This window comes from Eublepharis macularius, chromosome 2, assembly GCF_028583425.1.
Source record: "Eublepharis macularius isolate TG4126 chromosome 2, MPM_Emac_v1.0, whole genome shotgun sequence".
Classification (NCBI taxonomy): domain Eukaryota; kingdom Metazoa; phylum Chordata; class Lepidosauria; order Squamata; family Eublepharidae; genus Eublepharis; species Eublepharis macularius.
This window is the reverse complement of record NC_072791.1, coordinates 218,525,856-218,541,759: the sequence shown is the minus strand read 5'-3', so window position 1 is coordinate 218,541,759 and position 15,904 is coordinate 218,525,856. Positions and strand designations below refer to the sequence as shown.

At 48.0% G+C, this 15,904-nt stretch overlaps 1 protein-coding gene across 8 annotated transcripts in view; it reads right to left on the bottom strand.

The window, feature by feature from the left end:
- The window catches only part of ANKRD44 (ankyrin repeat domain 44), a 219,667-nt gene that overhangs the window by 81,923 nt on the left and 121,840 nt on the right, over positions 1 to 15,904 (bottom strand). For all 8 annotated transcript variants that reach the window (XM_054972776.1, XM_054972781.1, XM_054972780.1 and 5 more), the window contains exons 5-7: positions 5,874 to 6,074; positions 4,260 to 4,347; positions 1,077 to 1,219 (exon numbers count right to left, since the gene is read on the bottom strand). In XM_054972776.1, coding sequence (XP_054828751.1) covers positions 1,077 to 1,219; positions 4,260 to 4,347; positions 5,874 to 6,074 — 432 coding nt within the window. The remainder of the gene's footprint in view (positions 1 to 1,076; positions 1,220 to 4,259; positions 4,348 to 5,873; positions 6,075 to 15,904) is intronic.

The following is a 15,904-nucleotide window of genomic DNA, read 5'->3' as shown; positions in this document are numbered from 1 at the left end:
AGCTCGCCTGCTTTCCTCTGACTGAATATTTTCTCTCCACTCTCAGTCCAAGCATTTGGACTGAGCTCAAACCAAGCATTTAGAGACACATACACACATTTACTTAAAATCATTACAAATCCCGCCCCCCCGTCCTTAAGCGGAACACATCTCTTTTTCAGAAGAGCTGTGTGCAGCTTCCTTTGGCTTAGGGAATGTTTTATTGTCAGGTTTTTTTCTCTTAAAAACTTGATTTCACAATTCCATCTTGAAGAAATAAAAACGAGCAAGAGTCCAGTAGCACCTATAAGACTAACAAAATGTGTGGTAGGGTGTGAGCTTTCATGAGTCACAGTTCATTTCTTCAGCTGTGGCTCATGAAAGCTCATACCCTACCACAAATTTTGTTAGTCTTATAGGTGCTACTGGACTCTTGCTCTTTACTACTGCTACAGACATGGCTACCCATCTTGATCTATGTTGAAGAAACATGTATCTTCCCCTCAAAATATTTTGATAGAAGTCGTAAAGGCAGGCCTTTAAAGTGGCTACTTTTTACTGGTATGCAACAGACATATTTAGAAACGGAAGGCTTCTGGGGTTGGTGGGGGCATTGCTATGGAAACTTTTCCAGTTCATTTCCAAGTTGACTATCTATGCAGTATTCAAGGGAGGGGGTTCCTAAAATATTAAACATTAAAAAGTCTACCCAACAACTTGGGATCTATTATCTTCACTTTCAAAAAGCACAACTGGGGAGTGTGTACATGCGCGCACGCATGTGTACAATTTCAGTGGCACCTCTACATGGCATTCTGTATTCTGAATGCATTTCCCGCTTGGTGGGAAGGGGAAGTCAAGATAATCACACAAGATATGTCACTCTCAACAGCAGTAAGTCTCATGGGGAAAAGGATGCAGAAATCAATAGTCTAGATGACAGAAATACGTTCCTCCATAAACCCTGCCGACAATAAAGTTTTTAAAAGGCTTTGAAAATCTACTTTATAGCAGAATGAAAGTGACAACAAGAAGGAATTGCACAGGGAAAAAAGAACTACAGCGCTTGTTAAACACAACCTGGCCTTTCTTCTTACCTCCACCCCGAGATTGAGGAGGTGTTTTACTACACTGATCTGACCATTGGATGCAGCGGCATGAAGTGGTGTGTAGCCCTTCTTATCCTTAGAGGTCACCTCAGCGCCATGGCTAATCAACAACGCAACAACTTCCAAGTGGCCTTTGAAACAGAAAGGAAAAGAGTAAGTCTATGTTGCTTCCATATATAGTACAATTTTCCTTAAAGCATGCAGCATTTCATTGGGAGGGTCGGAAACATTTACCAGTTAATTCCAAGCATGTTAAATCTGCAAAGAAACAATAGCTTTTAGGAGAGCTGAAGGCTGTTGCCTGGAAGCCTTATATGGCTCAGGACCAGCATACCTGAAGGACCACCTACTCCCATGCAGACCTACCTGGCTGCTAAGGTCATCTTCTGAGGCCGTTTTGTGTGTCCCTATCTTCTGAGATTATGTGGGTGGCAATCAAGAGAGGGACTTTTCAGCCATGGCACCAAAACTATGGAACTCCTTCCCTAGGTAGATTCATCTGTCCCTTTATGGGTTTTAAAACCCACTGGGTTTTATTAACTGAAATTGCTTTTAATTATTATGCAACTTTTTTTTATACTTTTGATATGATCTGCTCTAAGGTTGTTTTACAGCGAGATCATGTGTGTTTGCAATAAAAGTACAATAACATAAATAAATAACGTCACTGATTTCTGCCAGCAAGTTAAGACTTTTTTGTTTCATCTGGAGTTCCCTCGATGATCCTTCCTTCCTATTCTATGTTTTAACTAACGTTTTATGTGCTTTTAATCAGGACCGGGGCGCCCATGTAAGCCAGGTAGGCGGTGGCCTCAGGGCGCGGGGTGGTGGAGGGGGCGCCAGAGGAGGCGCGGGGGTCGAGAGCGCGCGCCACGGAGCTGCAGCCTCCCAGCCCTCCCGCCCCGTGTTGCCGTCGCCGCCAGCACGTGCCCCCGGCCAGGCTCAGCAGCCGCGGGCAGGCGTCTGCGGCGGTGCAGGGCAACCGAGTGGGAGAGCTCGGAGGCCACCCGCGCGCCTTCCCAGCCGCCCGCTACAGTGATCGGGCTGGTGTACGTGTGCACCCGTGATAACATCACACGCGACGTCATCACGCAGGCCGGTGCAAGTGTGTGTGCGTGCACACAGGCGCCCGGCTCGCCGGCCACTGCCGGTGCCGAAAACCCTGGTGCTGCCGCCGCTTTTAATATGTATTTTAGTTTTGGTTTTAATTGTTTTTATTAATTGTTCTATGATATGTTTTTATGATGTTTTATTTTAACCATTAGCCTCCTTGGTGGCCCTCATTGGGCAGAAAGGGAGCATATAAATTTTGTAAATAACATTAAAAAAAATAAAATGGCTTGAATTTCTGTTCCAATTGTGGGTATGCCTATTCTGGTTTGGCCTACTTCCAAATGTGACCAAAAGAGCCTGAAACAGTAAAAAAAACAAAGCAGCAAAACTTTTTACTGGAGATGAAAAGTTAATTGAATTCCCAAATGTTTTTTATCTGATAACCCAAAAAAGTTTTCAAGTTAATTTATACTGCTCCACGTAAAAAAAAATAAAACATTGGGGGAAAAAATAATAATTGCATAGGGAGAATTGTTAAATTCAAAATGAGTAATATGCAAGAAATAGAATACCTCATTTTTCTCATTTCGTGTTGCTATCAGACCTTCAAACTAACAGCAAGGAATAATCCAAAAAAGCAGAGCAAGTAAGAAAAGATAAAGACTTTCCTATAATAGTGGGGTTTGTACCCCGTGGAAGAGTTTGAGAAACTGAAACAGAGAATTTCCTCCTCCATTCCTCTACCCCCAGCACCTTGCTGCCTGTCATGAAAAGCTTCTCTGATGGTCAGGGGATTCTTGGACAAGAGGCACTGCCGTTTGGGAGGCTGCAGGGACAAAGAGGAGAAGAATCAGGCTAAACGATCTCCTCTTCTCCTGCCCTTTTGGACTGAAGGAAGGAAGGAATTTCACTCTTTCTCCTCCTCCTCCTCCTCCTCACTACAGCCTCTTGGCCTGTGGCACATTTTGTTCTCAAGGTTGCTGTGACCCTAGAGAGGATTTGCTGGGCAAGCAGCAGGCTGCTGGGGGAAGGGAAATGTGGAGAAGGATCTGCTCTGCCAACTCCTTCCACAAGCTTTTCCAAAGGTCTAACCTAATATGATGCAAAAGAAGATAAGCAATCGGAGAATGTACGCACCAAACATTTGGATATATGCAGGGGTCATTTTGTAGAAAAAGAGCTGGAGGAACTCATTAGCATAACTGATTTGCATGTGCCACGCCCCTTGCCATCACCAGAAGTGTGTCGTTAGCACAGCTGATTTGCATATGCCACATCCCCTGACATCACCTATCCTGGCTGTTTTGGACCCAATCCTGGCCATTCAGGGCCGAAATTGGGCCCAAAATGGCAAAAAGGGGCTGAAAATGGCCGAAAAGGGGCCCAAAATGGTCAGGATCGGGCCGCTACTGAGTGGGAGAGTGATCCACCACTCGTCAGAGGCCCGATCTGGGCCGTTTCAGCCCCAATCCAGGCTGAAACTGGCCTAAAATGGCCGAGAGTCAGGTGGGCGGGGCCACCTGACATGTGACCTCTTTGGGGAACTGCCGGAACTGCGGACTCCTTCTGGAGCAAGAGAGCAAGATTCGAGTGCAGTAGCACTTGAAAAGCCAACTAGATATCTGGGAAATCTAACTGGTCTAGTTAGTGCTACTGGACCCAAATCTTGCTCAGACCAACATGGCTACCCACCTGAAACTGTTTCTGGGGCAAGTAACCTTGACTAAGACTTAACCTGTGAGTCAGCAAAATAGACAGATGGGGTTTTCACACAGGTGGAGTTCTGTAAAGGGCTTAAGGGACTGTTCCTAAGAGGCATAAATGGATCCTCCTAGCCATTTTTATTCTAATTTTTTCTATACACTCGAATTCACGTTTCCCCTTTTTGATCTTTGTGTCCATATTTCTCCCTCCCCCACCTTTGGCTCCAATATATTTGATTGTAAGCGCCTCAGGGCAAGGGCCTCTCTTCTGGTACTTTCTAAAACATCAGACGCATTGTTGCTTTTCGATAAATAAATATATCTCTACAAAAGAATCCTCAGCCTTCAAAATCTTCTTCAACATACATCACATGATAAAAATCAGTTCCTTTTTTAAAAAAGAAAAAGCTCTTACCCATGTAAGCTGCCCAGTGCAAAGCTCTTCGATCTTTTTTGTCAAAGGCATTAATGTTGGCCCCTTTAGCCAAAAGCAAATTCACCATCTGGAAAAAGTCAAACACACACACACACACACACACAAATACATGTCAATCTTTGTGGACATTGACTGAGGTTAATCCAAGCTGGTCCATCAAGCAGGTGATTATGGCGTAACATTACTTGGGGGTAAACGAATTGGGGAACGCTTGTGATTTGCCAATAATATGTGAACATAGGAAAATGCTTTATACTGTTATGAGAAAAACCCGATTTTAGAACATCAAATCAAACGCAGCTTTAAAATCTCTTCCAAGGAAGTACAGATTTATTGTGATCATTGTCTCTGCCGGTAAAACTGTCACCAGCAACACAATTCTGCCCCTCTGAAAGAAGGCATTAGTTATTTTTTTAAACCCTTTTTCTAGAAGCAGAGTAGTCCAAAGGGAAGAATGGCCCAGATCAGAAACAATCTGACTTCCCAAAATTAAAGGATTCAACCAGCCATCAATACCCTTAACTGATCTCATGGGAACACAGACAGGCCAGAAATCTCTCAGGGATCCATGCCTCACCTCACGCCCCCCCAACACCTTTCACACTACGCTCACCACATTCTGTGCTGACAAGGGCTGCCAGTCCCCCCAAAGGGGCAGGGGATCCCCTGCTCCCAGCATCCACCTCCCACCACCACTCACCTGGCTGGCGGGGGGGAAAGATGGGGAGACAGGCCTGGGAGGCAAAATACCTCCTAGGAACCCCACAGCAGGCACACTCCTGGTGGGGCACAAGGACGGCACTCCTGGGAGTGACATCGTTGCACTGGCTTCAAGAATGCTCCCACGCTTCGCTTGCGGCCAGTTTGCAGGCCGATTCTTAAAGAATCACCCCCGCGCAGCTGGCATGATGGTGTCACTCCCAGAAGTGACATCATCGTGTTGTTTCTTGGAGGTCCCCCCACCCCTCTCCTGCAGGGAGGGTAAGGGGACCTGGCAACCCCTAGTGCTGACAGATTTCTGCTGGTGGTTTCACCGTTGGGGATGTCCTAAAAAAATTCCTTGAAACCCATGAAATTCCTTGGTTTTTATAACACCGTATGGGTCACTCATGAGGATCTTAATATTTGGATATCCCACTATAATAACGTGGCCTCGGTGCCTGCCTGGAACTTTCTGTAAATAATTCAACCCTCCCCCAATAAAATCTTATCCTTGCACTAAAAGAGGACTAGAGAAGCAGAACTAGATCCAAGGGATGGATGGGGGTGGTAAGAGGCTGTAACGAGAAGAAGCCACAGCAATAATCATGCCTCATCACCCCCCTATTCCTGTCCTTCTGGATTATATGCCTCTAGGCATGTCAAATCTTGAGCAAGGGAGTTAAACGAATATTGCTCAGATGTTCTCCTAAATTGTATATAGCCCTTCATAGCAGGTGCCTCTCATCCAAGGTAATAGCTTTCTGCAGCTCCCCTTTAAACTGAAGACTGACAGTCCTGGTGGAGGATCAGGGATAACACCCAGCATGGCACTACAGGAAACATCTGGGAAGGGTACCAAGTTCAGGACAGCCGTGCAGTTACACCACTTACTTCAACATGGCCATTCAGGGCTGCGTGATGCAATGCTGTCCGGCCCCCTCTGTCGGAGACGTTGACGCTGCTGAGAAGCGGGATGATCACTTCGGCGCACTTCACGGCTTTATTCGCAGCTGCGACGTGCAGGGGCGTCTGCCAGTTCTTGTCCCTGGCATTGACATCGGCGGAATGCTTGATCAATACTTGCACGGCCTCCTACAAAGACAACGCAGTTGAATCTTCCAAACGAGCGTTCGCATCGGTATTTGTTCTCTATAACAGACACACCTTTACGGACAGATGTGAGATTCAAAAGTGGTAACAAGCAATCATTTGAACAGGTCCCACGTCAGTGAAAAGTTGCTATGAACCACTGCATTGTCTGGCGGCTGGTACAAACATAGCCGCTTTTAATTTTCAGCCAACTTCTCTGAACATTTTATGTTAGGAAACAAGGATGTGAAATGGTATTTGCCTGTCAGCCAAATCAGACTTTTAGGGCTAGGAATGGAGATACAGACTTGAATCTTGTGGGATTTCAATGGACGGAGGGGATTTCCACCTGCAGAGGAGGACTTCTCTGCCTCCTTCCTCTCTTGATAGCCCTAAATGTCCCCTTGCGGCAAAGTGGGCTGGGGAGTCAGAGGGCTGCAGTGGAAGGGGGGAATCAGTAAAATTCCATCCCCCTTCCATTTGCAGAAATCCCTCCGTTGGAGCCAATCCAATCTTCCAAATCCCCATTCAAACATGAGATGTCCTGAGTGATTTGGATCGAACAAGATTGTCTGTGAAAACGTTCTGGCTGCTCTTCTTGGAGATGTTTACATATACTAGCAAAGGAATGTTTTGGTTGCACCCTCCCCCTCTCCCCCCCCAATTGCCTCTTCTCTCTCCTCCCCTTCTCCTTCCTCCTCTTCTATATTTGACCAGTCTCTGTAACATGCATCTGACGAAGAGAACTTGATTCTCGAAAGCTTATGCTACAATAAAATTGGTTAGTCTTAAAGGTGCTACTGGACTCTTTTTGATTTTGCTACCACAGACTAACACGGCTAACTCCTCTGCTTCTTGGAGAAGGCTTCTAAATTTACTTTGCACATTTTTTTTTTAAAAAAAGAAGCAAATGTACATATCACTTATCAACCACCAGGCTCCTGGGGTGGGAAACAGCATAAAATCTGACAATTAAAACAGATTCAAAACACAGCAACACATAAAACCAGCCACAAATCCAAAAGAACAGAGTTAAAACTGTAAAATACATTACTCAAGCTTGGAGGGATGGGAAGAGATAAATAAAAATAGACACACACGCGCGCGCGCAGCAAAACCAATGCAATCAACCAGAGGACTAGGTAAATAAAAACCACTTAACCTGAAGCTAGGGGACATACACTAAAAATGGTATTTTTCAGATTTTGATATTGGAAAGGGCATCAATGTTGGTATTTCTGATATTTGGATCCTCCCTTGGTTTTGTATTTGTATTGGATCAAGGAGCCCAGTTCTACAGGCCTCTGGACAAGATGCTCCATCCACTCTTCATTGTTTCCTAAAAGGTAAAAGTAGTCCCCTGTGCAAGCACCGAGTCCCATGTGCAAGCTAAATCAGTGTGATGAATAGATAAGGTAAAGGTAGTCCCCTGTGCAAGCACCAAGTCATTACTGACTCATGGGGGGATGTTGACGTTTTCTTGGCAGACTTTTTACGGGGTGGTTTGCCACTGCCTCCCCCAGTCATCTACACTTTACCCCCAGGAAACTGGGTACTCATTTTACCAACTTCAGAAAGATGGAAGGCTGAGTCAACCTCGAGCCGGCTACTTGAACCCAGCTTCCTCCAGGATCGAACTCAGGTCGTGAGCAGAGCTTGGGCTGCAGTACTGCCGCTTACCACTCTGCGCCATGGGGCTCTCATTGTTTCCTAATGGGGAAAAAATCCAATACTTCCTCCAGGACAAAGAAGCCTTAGCCAACACACAAGAGCAACTACTGACCCAAAAGAACCAACCAAGACCAAGAGAACCGATGCCAAACCAGCAAATCCCAACAGATTCAATCTGACAGCAGGCAGCAGAGGCACGCACTAAAAAAAAATTGCCCTGAAGCTGCAGACGGTCGCAGGGCAGATTGTTTATTATTTTCTCTTTGCAGGTTTCCTGGGCAAAAAAGGAGAGGGGCAGGAGGGGAGGGGAGTCTCACAGGCAAACGGCATTGCTTATTAGGGGGAACCCAATTGTCTGTCTAATCACTATGATTCTCTCACGTGGTCTATGAGAGAACACTCACAATTGGCTAGACAGTTGAGAACCCCCTATTGAGCAACAACCTGTGTGAGTGACCTCTCTCTCTTTTTTTGCCAGGGAAACATGCCGAAGTAAGAAAAACAAACTGCTGAGACCTTTGAAATGGCAGTGCCAGTTATTCCTGGATATTTGTGGAATTGACTGGGATAGAAATATCAGTACATCTAAGCAGAGGTTTTTTTCCTGGGAAAAGAGGTGGTGGAACTCAGTGGTGGAACTTAGGACCGCACAATGACGTCACTTTGGGTCAGATGGAACAAGGGGGGAGTTTTTTAAAGTTTAAATTGCCCTCGGTGAAAATGGTCACATGGCCGGTGGCCCCGCCCCCTGATCTCCAGACAGAGGGGAGTTTAGATTGCCCTCCGCGCAATCTAAACTCCCCTCTGTCTGGAGAGCAGGGGGTGGGGCCACTGGCCATGTGACCAGTTTCAAGAGGTGCCGGAATTCCATTCCACTGTGTTCCAACTGAAAAAAAGCCCTGCATCTAAGATATTATTAGGATTCCTGAATATAGCTGAAAAATACCAATAAGCTATTTTTCTGGTATATTTGTGGACCGGCTATACCACCCTATCTGAAGCTTCAAACTAAGCAGGTCTGGTGCCAGGTGAAGCAGAAGGAAGGGTATTACATAAAACAAGGAGCCAATTACAATAAAGGCCACTCTCTCTGGTACCGGGCCATCGCATTTCTGAAGGTCAGGGCACTACAGAAAGTGACCATTTGATACAAGGATATCAGGGCATTTGCAAATGCAGTCTCAGGGAGTGGCCAGACCACAAAGCGATGAAACGGAAAACTGATGTGCTGGGTTCACGACTCAGTTGGTTTCTGGACTTCATTTGCTGGTTCAGCAGCAATGGCACATAGCCAGGAATTGCTACCTGAATGTATTTAATGGAACCAAACAGTGACACAGATTAAATAAGCCGATACTGGATAATAATGACAGGCATTGACCTCGCTCCACCGAATCCTTTTGAAATCAAGACCTTTACTAATTTACTAAGCATCGACAATGTTTAGAATGAAGACAATACAATCTTTAGAGTGGAATTTTAAAAGCCCAGCGCAGGTTGAAGCACTGCCTATGCAAAAAAAGAATCTGAAAAGTCCTTCCGATTCATATGCCTGCTGGTTTATGAAATTCAACGTGGGCAGACTAATGCTGTAAATCTCTGCGCCTCAGGAGTCCTCTCCTGCTGTTGATATGTGCGAAAAACAAAAAGGCAGCCTTAAATATGCTTGTATCAGGTTCCTGAATCCAATGATGGCAGCTGATGAATGTCGATTGATAGCCTTTACAGAGCACATGGGACTCCTTAACCGACCTCTTTATAATACCGCCAAATAAAAGTGACGGGCATGCATCAACTTTGAATACGAACATATTAATGCTACCTACAAAAAACCCAACATCCCTCTCCAACTCTCCACCTGACTGCATATAGCTCTGCTAGGCATTTGGCTGAATCTCTGGTTTGCAGAAGTTATCCAAATGCCCAGTGATCATATTTAACCACTGTAGGTGTGGCATTCCCACGCCCATGAAGATCGATACCTACCACGCTCCTTTTCTCCAGTTTTCCAGTGATACAAACACTTTGCACAATGATCCCCCTTCACTTTCTCAGGAAGGATGGGTTCATAGATCAAGATCACTTGATCTCTGGCTGAATTACTCTCAGCCAAATGTGTCGACCGTCTCCCTTGTAAAGTATTTTGCTGGAGGCTGGAGCCAGACTTGCTATAAACCAGCAACCCCACGTCTCCTCCTCCTCCTCCTGTCTTCCCTCAATGCTTAAATAAGTGAAAAACATGTGACTTCTTGGCATGGCATTATGCGTTTCCCCTTTGGGGCAAGCAGCTGCCAATAAAGTGGCTGGGAGCTGGGATGCACGATAGTATCACCCTATGAATTTTGCCTCGCTAAATATGATGGGGGAGAATGGAAGATTTTTCACTCACCGTGAAGCTTCCTTTCTTGGTGGTCTAGGAGTGGGGCAGTCAGGACTTATGGGTAGCTCCTCCTCCGTCTCTTGAGCAGGGTCGAACGAAACACGCGATCCTGAGGGGGAGGGGCTCCCAGGTTGCTCCAGTTCCTTTTCAAGCCCTCAACGATTTCCCCCGGAGTTCTGGTCAAGACTGCAACCGTCCTGTTTCAGATAACTACAACGGCAACTTGATAACTTTATTGAAAAAACATAACATTATAACTAGATCTCAGTCTAACGAACTAAAGAAGGCTATATGTCCCTTCCTCACGTCCTTGTCGGCTATGTCCCTGTCGTTTGTAACCATGTCTGTATTGGGTGGGATTGTGACTGCCCCACTCCTAGACCACCAAGAAAGGAAGCTTCACGGTGAGTGAAAAATCTTCCATTCTCTAGTGGTCTGAGTGGGGCAGTCAGGACTTATGGGACATAAGCATAGCAGTTAACCCAGGGGCGGGCTCTCTATGGATCTAGGACGTGCTGAAGAACCCTACGGCCGAAGGCCGCGTCGGCCGAGGCCATCTGGTCTATCCTGTAATGCCTGGTGAAGGTGTGGACAGATTTCCACGTTGCGGCCTTACATATCTTTTCCAGGGATGGGAAAGACCTGTAAGCTGCTGAGGTGGCTGTTCCCCTGAGGGAATGGGCAGTGATGCCTTCTGGGGGCGATAAATTCCTAGCCTTGTAGGCTAAACCAATGCATTCCCTGATCCATCTACTTAGTGTGGATGGGGAAACTTTTTCACCCATGGCGTTCTGCTTAAACGAAACGAACAAAAACTCTCCCTTGCGAATCTGACTAGTTCTATCTATATAGAAGCTTAGGGCCCTCCTAACGTCTAGCCTGTGCCACTCCCTTTCCCTGTCATGCTTAGGGTTAGTGCAGAAGGAGGGTAGGACAATGTCTTCCCCCCTATGAAAGGACGAGTTGACCTTAGGGATAAAGGCAGGATCTGTCCTTAGCACTACTCTATCTTGGTGAAAAATGCACAAGTCCCTATTCACTGAGAGTGCCCCTATCTCCGACACTCTCCTGGCAGATGTCAAACCCACTAGAAAGACTGTCTTGAGAGACAAGTTTTTTTAAAGAACAGGTTGCCATAGGTTCAAATGGCTCCCTCGTGAGTGCCTTCAGCACCAGATTCAAATTCCAAGTCGGGAAACGATGTACTTGGGGCGGATTCAGCAAGGTGGTCCCTCTCAAGAACCTCTTGATGTGGGGGTGCGACGTGAGAGATGAACCAGTCTTGGTGCCTCTGATGGCAGAAATTGCTGCCACCTGCCGCTTCAACGTGCTGGTACTAAGCCCCTTGTCCAAACCATCTTGTAAGAATAGAAGAATCTGATCCACGGGCGCCGAAATCGGATCGTGGCAAGTCTTGATGCACCAGTCGTTGAAAACTTTCCACGTTTTATTGTAGCTTTTGTTGGTAGAACCTTTTCTTGAAGCCAACATCGTGGAAATGACCTTCTCCGAGTATCCTAGGTCCCGGAGCTGGACATGTTCAACGCCCAAGCTGTCAGCCTTAGGGACGCCAGGTCTGGATGCCGAATGTTCCCCTGTGTTAGAAGGTCCTCCCTGTACGGCAGAGTCCATGGGTTCCCGCCGGACATCCTCCTGAGATCCTGGAACCAGGGCCTCCGAGGCCAGAACGGCGCTATCAGTATGACGTTCGCCCTTTGGTCGAGGATCCTCTGAAGCACCCTGTGGATGATCTTCGGTGGAGGGAAGGCATAAAGAAGACATCGTGGCCACTCCTGAGTCAGTGCATCTACTCCCATCGCCTCTGGTTCGCTGTACCTTGAGTAGAATAGTGGTACTTGCCTGTTTTCCAAGGAGGCGAAGAGGTCCACCTCTGGAGTGCCGAACCTTTGGCATATTTGCACAAACACCTGTCTGTTCAGAGCCCATTCGGACTGATCCACCCTGTTCCGACTCAGCCAGTCCGCCAGCGTGTTCTGTTGTCCAGCAATGTGGGCTGCCTTCAGTGATTTCACGTTCTTTTCTGCCCATAGAAAGATCTGCTCCGCCACCCTTGTCAAGAGCTTGGACCTGGTGCCCCCTTGCCTGTTTATGTAGGCCTTCGCTGTCATGTTGTCTGTTAGAATCATCACATGACTGTCCATGAGGTCGCTTTCGAATTCTAATAGGCCATTCCTTATGGCTTTGAGTTCCAGGAGGTTTATGCTTGCTTCTCTTTCTTCGGGAAGCCATTCCCCTTGTGTCATCCTGTCCTTCGTGTGGGCTCCCCAACCTGTCAGGCTGGCATCTGTTGTCATCTGTCTCCTGTTCGGTTCCCTGAGGGGGGTACCTACTGTGAATCTGCTCGGTTCCAGCCACCAGTTCAACTCCCTGGACAGAGATAGGGGAATCTCCACTAGTTTGTGCCATTTGTGACATATGACACTTTGATAAGGGCGTAAGAACCTTTGAAGGGGTCTGGTGTGAAATCTGGCCCACTGGAGCGTATCCTGACAGGATACCAGCATGCCCTGCAGCTTGGCCAGTTGCATTATCTCCACCTGCCTGCCCGACTGAATGGACTTGATCAGTGAGAAGATCTTCTGCTGTCGTTCCTGAGAAACGAAAACCTTGTCCAGCACAGTGTCCACAATCACCCCCAGGTGAACAATCCTCTGCGATGGAGATAGTATGCTCTTTCGTCGGTTCACAATGAAACCGTGGTCCTCCAAGCAGGCTATGGTCCGTGCTACTGCCGCCTGTCCCTCCTGCAGGGACGGCGCCTTTATTAGAATGTCGTCCAGGTAGGGCGACAGGGCTACTCCTTGCAGTCTGAGGTAGGCCACCAAGGTCACCAGGACTTTGGTAAATACCCTCGGTGCAGATTTCAGGCCGAAGGGGAGAGCCGTGTATTGATAGTGCTCCCCGTCGTAGGCGAAGCGCAGGTACCTTCTGTGAGAGGGACGTATAGGTATGTGCAAGTAGGCCTCCGACAGATCTATGGATGCCAGATAATCCCCCTGTTGTATGGCTCCAGTAGTGGATCTCATCGTCTCCATTTTGAACCGTCTGGACCTTACGTGAAGGTTCAGCCACTTCAGGTCCAAGATGGCTCTGATCTCTCCGTTCTTCTTCGGGACGATGAAAAACACTGAGTAAACCCCTTGTCTCCTGAACTGAAAAGGCACTGGCTCTATGGCCTCGATCTGTAAGAGGTGATGAATGGCTTCTTTTATTTTCCGGTGTTTTTGCTGAGATTGGTTCCTTGACACATGGATGAACCTCTTGGGTGGCGTTTTCTCGAATTCCAAGGAGTAGCCCTTGGATACCGTTTCCAATACCCATTGGTCTGTAATCGTCTGCCTCCACCTGGGTGCAAACAACTGTAGGCGACCCCCAATGAGCTCGGTCTCCCCTCTGCCGGGATAGTCATGCGGAGGTGTTCTTCTTATGTCCCTTGGACTGGGTGGCCGCCTTCCTGAAGCCAAAGGGCCTGGAGTCGGATCTTGACTTGGTTTGCCATCTGTTCTTGAATGGTCTGTCGGTGTTGTGTCTGACTGGTCTCCTGAAATCACGAAAGGAATGTTTTCCTTTGTACCGGAGGTCTCTCTTCTTAGATGGGAGCACCTTTTTCTTTTCAGCATTTTCGACTAGATATTTGTCCAGAGCCTCTCCGAAGAGCTTAGATCCCGAGTATGGAATCGCTGCAACCCTGCTGCGGGCTTGTTGGTCCACGTCCCAATTTCTTAACCACGTATTTCTGCGTGCTGCTACGTTAAAGCCCATGGCTCTGGATGACATTTGGAATGAATCCAGAGTGGCGTCTGCTGCGAAGGCTGCAGCTAAGGCAATTTTCTTTACCTCGTTTTTGACCTCCTTGGGTACCTCTCTACCTGCTGCTGCCAAATCTGAGGCCCAGGTGAAAGCTGCCCTGGCGAACAAGGATCCAGTTGCCGATGATCTCAGGGACGCAGCCGAAGCCTCGAAGTCTCTGCGCAATGCCTGTTCAATCTTTTTGTCTGACGGGTCCTTAGGCATGCCCTCTGCGTCCATGGGTAACACCGAGGTCGTGGCCAGGCTGGTGACCGGATCATCCACGATTGGTAGTTTGAGCTTTTTAGCATCCTCTGGGCTCAAGGCATAAAACTTGTGGAAGATGGATTGGTATAGCTTTGGTTTTGCTGGATTGTCCCATTCTGTTTTCAAGACATCGTGGAAGATAGCCGGCAGGGACACTCCCGAGTGCTTTGGTCCCATCTTTGGCAGTGCTCTTTCCAACCCCTGAGGGTAAGAGGATTCCGTCTCCCCTTTTCCTGCAGCAGAGGGTGAAATCTCCAAGGTCCTTAATACCTTGGTGAGCAATTTAGAAAACATTTCAGGGGGGAACAGCCTATATTGAGACTGGTTAGTGTCCACCTCTTCCTCCTCAGACAGTTCCCCTTCTTCACTCCCTGAGGATCTAAGGGATGTTGCTGAGTCTTCTTGGGAAATGTCTGATTCACTAGAGTCCTCATCCTGCCATTCCCTTGCTTTACTCTTTTTTGCTTTAGAGTGGACAGTAGGTTCTGCAGGCCTTTTCCCTTTGGAGGTGGCTGGCCGCTTATCCTTCTTTTGGGAAGCAGGCTGCCCTTTGAGTTCTTTAACGGCATTGTCAATCCCTTTTTTTATTTCTGCTTGTAGCCAGGCTAAGATGTTTGCCTTTGCTTCTGGGCCTGTCAGGTCAGGGTCCCCGCTTCCTAGACCTTCCCCTTGGGATGGATGATTTTGTCTTGTTAACTTTGGGGACTCCATGCTAGTGAGGGCAGACTCAGCCACTTTCTGTTCTGCTGCCCCGGCCTGTGATGTCATTCCCGCCAAAATCTTCCCGCCTAGGGTTGAGAAAGGCGTGGGCGGGGATTACTTATACAGTCTGAATTAAGCAAACTCAATTTTCCCTCCAAAGAAACAGTAAGGGTCATGAGACTCAAGCAGGAGAGAAAAATTCCTCTCTTCTAATGCCAGTTGCAAGGGCTATTGTGCCATGGTCTTCAGGGCACCCCCGCCCTCCCCATTTGCCCCTGGGGAAAAGGGTTTGAAATCTCCCTTGCACAAAAGGGATCCGTCTTGGCCATTTCCCGCCCTTATTGGGACTTAAGGCTGCTTGCTTCCTAGCCCAGCTGGGGCCTAAGGGAAGACTTCCCCCCCTCCCCCCCCCCCGCGTCCTCAAGGTTCCCAAGCCTCTCCGCGGGGTCCGAGCAGCTACTCACGATTTTGGCGCGATTAAGAGGCCTCCGCAAGGAAAAAAGCCGCGCCGGGCTGCCTCGCGCTCCCGCGGCTTCTTGCCGACCGTTCCTTGCTGCCTTGCCTCTGCAGACGCCGGGTCCTAGCTAACTAGGATCGTCGGCGCTGCTGCTCGCCTCCGCGGCTTCCTGGCCGCCCCAGATCTTGCTCGGGTGGAAGGAGGGAGGACGGGGGGGGGGGTGGAGGAAAAAAACTTCCTTTCCCCCGCGAGCGCGCGCCTCGATAAGGAGTCTTGCCGTTTTTTTGGATCGCTGCTCCCTCGGAGCAAAGAATTTCGTGCGTTCCTGCAGAGCAGGGCCGAAAAAACTGGAGCAACCTGGGAGCCCCTCCCCCTCAGGATCGCGTGTTTCGTTCGACCCTGCTCAAGAGACGGAGGAGGAGCTACCCATAAGTCCTGACTGCCCCACTCAGACCACTAGAGAATAGGTGTGGGGCCACTGCTTGGAGTGGTGGCAGCATAAAGGTAAGTAATGTTCCACTCCAGCCCAACAGGACATCAAGGTGG